This window comes from Manacus vitellinus, unplaced genomic scaffold (genome assembly GCF_001715985.3).
Source record: "Manacus vitellinus isolate BGI_N305 unplaced genomic scaffold, ASM171598v3 scaffold_38_pilon, whole genome shotgun sequence".
Lineage (NCBI taxonomy): Eukaryota > Metazoa > Chordata > Aves > Passeriformes > Pipridae > Manacus > Manacus vitellinus.
The window spans coordinates 6,697,162-6,701,982 of NW_021940526.1; the positions used below are offsets into that span (position 1 = coordinate 6,697,162).

Genomic DNA, 4,821 nt, shown 5'->3' on the forward strand with positions numbered 1-4,821 from the left:
CACAGTTTATAGGAGCTGTTGTGTTTTGTTTTTCATCCTCATTCCCAGCGCGTTTGGGTGTAATTAAGACACACCTTGATGTCCATCCTCCTATGGACACACTTTAAAAATAACATTTTTGGAAACTTCCAACCCTGTTAGTCAACGCGATGCATTTTTATTGCACTGGAGTTGTACACATACAATGTGTATTATTGCCACGTTTTATGGATTTGGGAAGCAAATGAACCAACAAAGCCTTGAAGACAATTAAAGACAGAACATGTGGAGCTACACAGAATCACAGTGCTTAAACAGTGAGAGTTTTAGAGAGAGAATCATCCTTGATGGTTTGGGATCATTAGTGAGCACAGAGCACCCCCCTGCCCTGTTTTAAGGAACAAGGCTCAGTCTTCGAGGAAAGAATTTTTAAATTTAGAAAGAATTTTTAAGAGAGCAGACAGTGTTCATGCCGTTGCACGTGGTTTTACTTTCACAAGTCTAAACCAGGAAGATGCAAAGAAGAGAAAGGGGTGACCTTTTTAGGAGAAAAGAGACATTTCTTGCAATTACTGGTGCAGAATCCAGGCCTCCAAGCAGCCACTAAAAACACATTCCCTGGCTGAGAGAACAGACGTTACCTGGTGGTTGAAACAGGACCATTTACGTTAAGATATAAAAATATACTTTGTTATAAGTTAATAAAAGTAAATTTTTGAGGAGCGAGACAGATCCGCGTTGGGACGGAAATTCCATGTGCTGATGGGTTGAGTCAGGAAGCCGACTGGCCTAAACTGGGGGCTCCCCAACCCTCTTGGGATGTCACTGAAAAGAGGGTTCCTTCCTTCATTACCTCCTGTCAGTGAATCCCTGAAAACAGGCTTAAAAATCTGTCCTCGGAGCTGGGTGGATTTTTTAAGAGAACAACAACAGCGTTTAAAAGTAACAGACGTGAGAGTTTCTCTTCTTGCTGGGTTGTGACTTCAAGTCCTGTTCTTAGTTAATTTTACCATTTGGGATTTATTCTTTATATTAGGCTTAAAAAGCGAGGCACTGAGAGGTTATGGCTCGTTTGACTCCAAGTCAGGACTTGACAATAAAAGGAATTATTTCCTTGACAATAAAGAGGTTTATCCTCTGCATTTAAGGATAAATTAATACATAAAGGGCAAGATGACTAATTTAGTGGAATAACTTCATTTCAGAGCAGCTGAACATTGATATAAATGCTCCACTGTGCAAAATTTCTCTCTGTAGTAGCACTGTGGTCTTGAATCACAAGAAACCACCAGTTAGATCTCTGGGACTTGTCTCTGAATGCTGATTTTAAAAATAAGCTATTTAGAATACGCTATTTAAAAACAATCTAAAGATTTAATGCTAGACCTGAAATAATAATTAAAAAAAAAAATATATCTTTAAACAAAGAGAAGCTTAGTGAGATTCCCATGCAGGTGTAGTCTTTGGATGAAAGGCTAAGCTACCAAAACCACACCTAAAACCTTTTCCCTGCTGAAATGAACGATTCTGGTAATTTTAATGACCGACTCCTATTCTGAACGCAGCGTTAATTAAAGATATGCACCGCTAATTAAGGTAGCACAGCACAGAGAAACGCTCCTCCCAGTTACCAGAGCCACAAAAACTCCTCTGGAGACGGGACCAGGTCGTTAGAGAGAGCGGGACGGAACCAGGTCGTTGGAGAGAGCAGGACGTGGCTTTATAGACAATTGGGGGGCTGGTGCTTTTTCAAGAGCTCCTTGACCAGCGTCTCCAGGGAGAAGAGGTGCTCGTCCACGTCCTCGGGGACGAGGCTGCGGATGGAGTTGGCCAGCTCGAAGAGGTACTCGGTGTTGCGGCCGCTGGGCCCGGCGGCGCCCAGGATCTGCCGCGCGATGTCCTCCAGCGGCGCGGGGCCCAGGTAGTTGGGGTTGTCGCGGGTGCCGATGTAGAGCTGCACCTCGAAGGGCTGCACCGACGAGTCCTTGGGGTAGAAGATGACGCTCGTGGTCCTGTAGCCCCCCTTCTCCCTGAAGTCCAGGTGTGCCATCACCTCGCCCTCCTGCCCCGCCGGCAGCCGGTAGGCGACGCCCCACACGCACCCCTGGACAAAGGAGACCCAAAGGGTACTCAGTATTTAGGCAAAACTCTCTTAAACCAGTCCTGTGGCTGTTTCTTTGAAAGGGCTGCTTTATTTAGGCAGTTCATAGAATCAGAGAATCTCAGGAAAAGACCTCTGAGATCAAGTCCAACCCTTGATCCAACCCTGCCGTGGTTCCCAGCCCATGGCACTGATGCCACATCCAGTCTCACCTTAAACACCTCCAGGGACGCAGAATCCACCCCCTGCCTGGCCAGCCCATTCCAATGGCTGATTACCCTCTCTGTAAAAAATTCCTTCCTAATATCCAACCTAAATCTCCCCTGGCACAGCTGAAGACCCAGCCCTTTTGTCCTACTGCTGGCTCCTGGGAGAAGAGCCTGACCCCCACCTGGCTACAACCCTCCTGTCAGGGAGTTGCAGAGAATGAGGAGGTCTCCCCTGAGCCTCCTCCTCTCCAGCCTAAAGAACCCCAGCTCCCTCAGCCTCTCCTGTACTGCTGTGGGCTGCCCAGGTACCTTCAAAATCAGGCTACACCTTGTTCAACTGCAGGAGGTGACGCTGAAATTAGAGCAGACTTGTCACATCACTTGATGTTTACATCAAATGATGTATGTTTGATATATGTTTATATCAAATTCTGCATCTTACAACTGGGTGGCCAAAGTGACTACTCCAGAAAATACTTTAAAATGTCCCTTTGGTAATAACAGACCCAAACTACAACCAAGTTCTGAGATTAGATTGACTATCTGAAACAATCAAGAGCCATTGGTGGAACTCCAAGAAACACTAGGAGAACTTTTCCCTAAAGATAATACAATTATTTGCTTGTAAAGAAGCAACAATTAAGAGAGATTGGGAATACAACAGGGCATTCTGGACACAGAGACAGACAGGAGTTCTGTACCTCAGCATCTTCAACCAGAGTCACAACTCTTCCAGGCTGAAATGTAAAAGAAGAAACCATAACTCAGTTAGAGGCTTTTACCCTAAATCATGAGCAAAACTAAAACAAAGCGAGAAAAAAACAATGAAAGACTCAGAGAACTAATCCAGGACAATCCCAATACGGTCTAGATCCAGTATAAATATTTTCTGAGAATAGCTTTTGATCTGTATCAGACTAACTTTGATAAACTGAATGTTAAATTCTGAGTGGACGGTGTCTGCAACACAGAAATTAAATGAAGGGCAGTCAGAAATGGGGAGGGTTTCAACGTCCTTGCTTTACATGTGCCGTCCAGACTGAATTCTATTCCAGTTTAAAACAGTGATTATTTATTAACAGTACAGTAACAGTGATAATTAACGGTTTCATTAATGTAAAACTGTCCTCAAGGAGCCCTTGGGGCCTCGCTGGACAGAGGGGAGAATACCTTGCAAATGGCTTATTTTTCCCAAGAAGATACTTCTTTGTAGGGAGAGTAAGAAGCCAGTGTGTAAATACTGGAAACACAATAGTTGAAATTCCTTTTATAAAATTTTAGAACATAAACCCCTATGCTGAACTACAGCTGCAGTTTAAAATCACTAATTTTGGCATCAAATGAGTTCTCTCCCAGCATCAGCCCTCTATTCCTGATCTGACTGATAAAATAAGGCAACAAAACTACATGAACACCAAATGATTCCTATTTCCTAAGGAGAAATAGGTCTGTTCCCATGATTCATGGAAGATAACTTAGGTGTTCCTTTTGGAAAGCTTTTTCCATAGCTATTAATACTTCCATAACTTGTGCCCTCAATACTGGTCAAGAAGATTTTTGTAAATCGTGGATTGAAGAGACATTCTGGGGTGGAAAACAACCTTATCCTTACAGAACTGCAGCCTAATTGCATTAAATTTTATCTGAATTAATTTGATTTAATACGAAGGGAGGTACTGAGAGGTTCTTCGTGTTCAGGTGGGGTGTGTGGTGGGAGAAGGATCTGTTTGCCCAGGGAAGGGCAGGGTATTTAGTGTATTGGTTCCCAGAGTCCTTGGCTCGCCTGGAACTACCCAAAACAAACAGTAAGGAACAAATAACTAAATACTTGTTGATAGAGGGATTAATTACTGCTTGTACTACTGGGAGTAATTCTCTGACAATCTTTTTTAAACACAACTAAGGTGTAAGTTGCTGTATACTTTGAAGAGCTGCTTTTTCCTCGTTTTATTGCTGTTTTTTAACACGTATCAGGACTGAAGGAGCAGTGGCAGCTCAACCCGTGTTATCTCTAAGGTCTGTGCGAGGTGTTTTATCGTGTTATTTACACCTAGATGAAACTTCCTTCCACGCCACACACAGCGAGCTGTTATTTTAAAATAATCCTTAAAGCCACACACAGCAAGCTGTTATTTTAAAATAATCCTTAAGCTTTTTTTTTTTCTCTGCAGGAGGAGCTCTTTTTTAAAGCTTTATTCCAGGTTTACGGTGGAGTTACTGGGTGCAGGTTATACTTCACCCTCACTCCCATTATGTCTTAGTGACAACTGGGAATGTCACTCCCTTGGGAATTTTGGTTTCTTTTTCTTGCTAGTTTTTTGGGTTTTTTGTTTTCTTCTTCTTTTTTTTTTTAAATTTTATTTTCTCCTTTTCCAATCGGGTTTTAAATATTTCCTCATCCGTGCGTTTTTTGATCTGAGAGCAGAATAAGTTGAAATACAAAGCGAGGAGGTTACTGCCTTTTCCCATTCCCTGTGCACAGCCCGGCACCCGCCCCGAAGGGTTTGCCCTCACCGAGGGGTTTGCCCCTCA

General features: G+C 43.2%; 1 protein-coding gene across 1 annotated transcript; it reads right to left on the reverse strand.

The window, feature by feature from the left end:
* Window positions 1-135: 135 nt before the first annotated feature.
* CHAC2 (ChaC cation transport regulator homolog 2) lies at window positions 136-4,540 on the reverse strand. Its single transcript, XM_029961645.1, has 3 exons — window positions 4,508-4,540; window positions 2,991-3,026; window positions 136-2,083 (listed from the first exon to the last, which is right to left on the reverse strand). Exons 1-3 carry the CDS (start codon window positions 4,538-4,540, stop codon window positions 1,700-1,702), a joined length of 453 nt encoding a protein of 150 aa, XP_029817505.1. The 3' UTR covers window positions 136-1,699.
* Window positions 4,541-4,821: the final 281 nt, after the last annotated feature.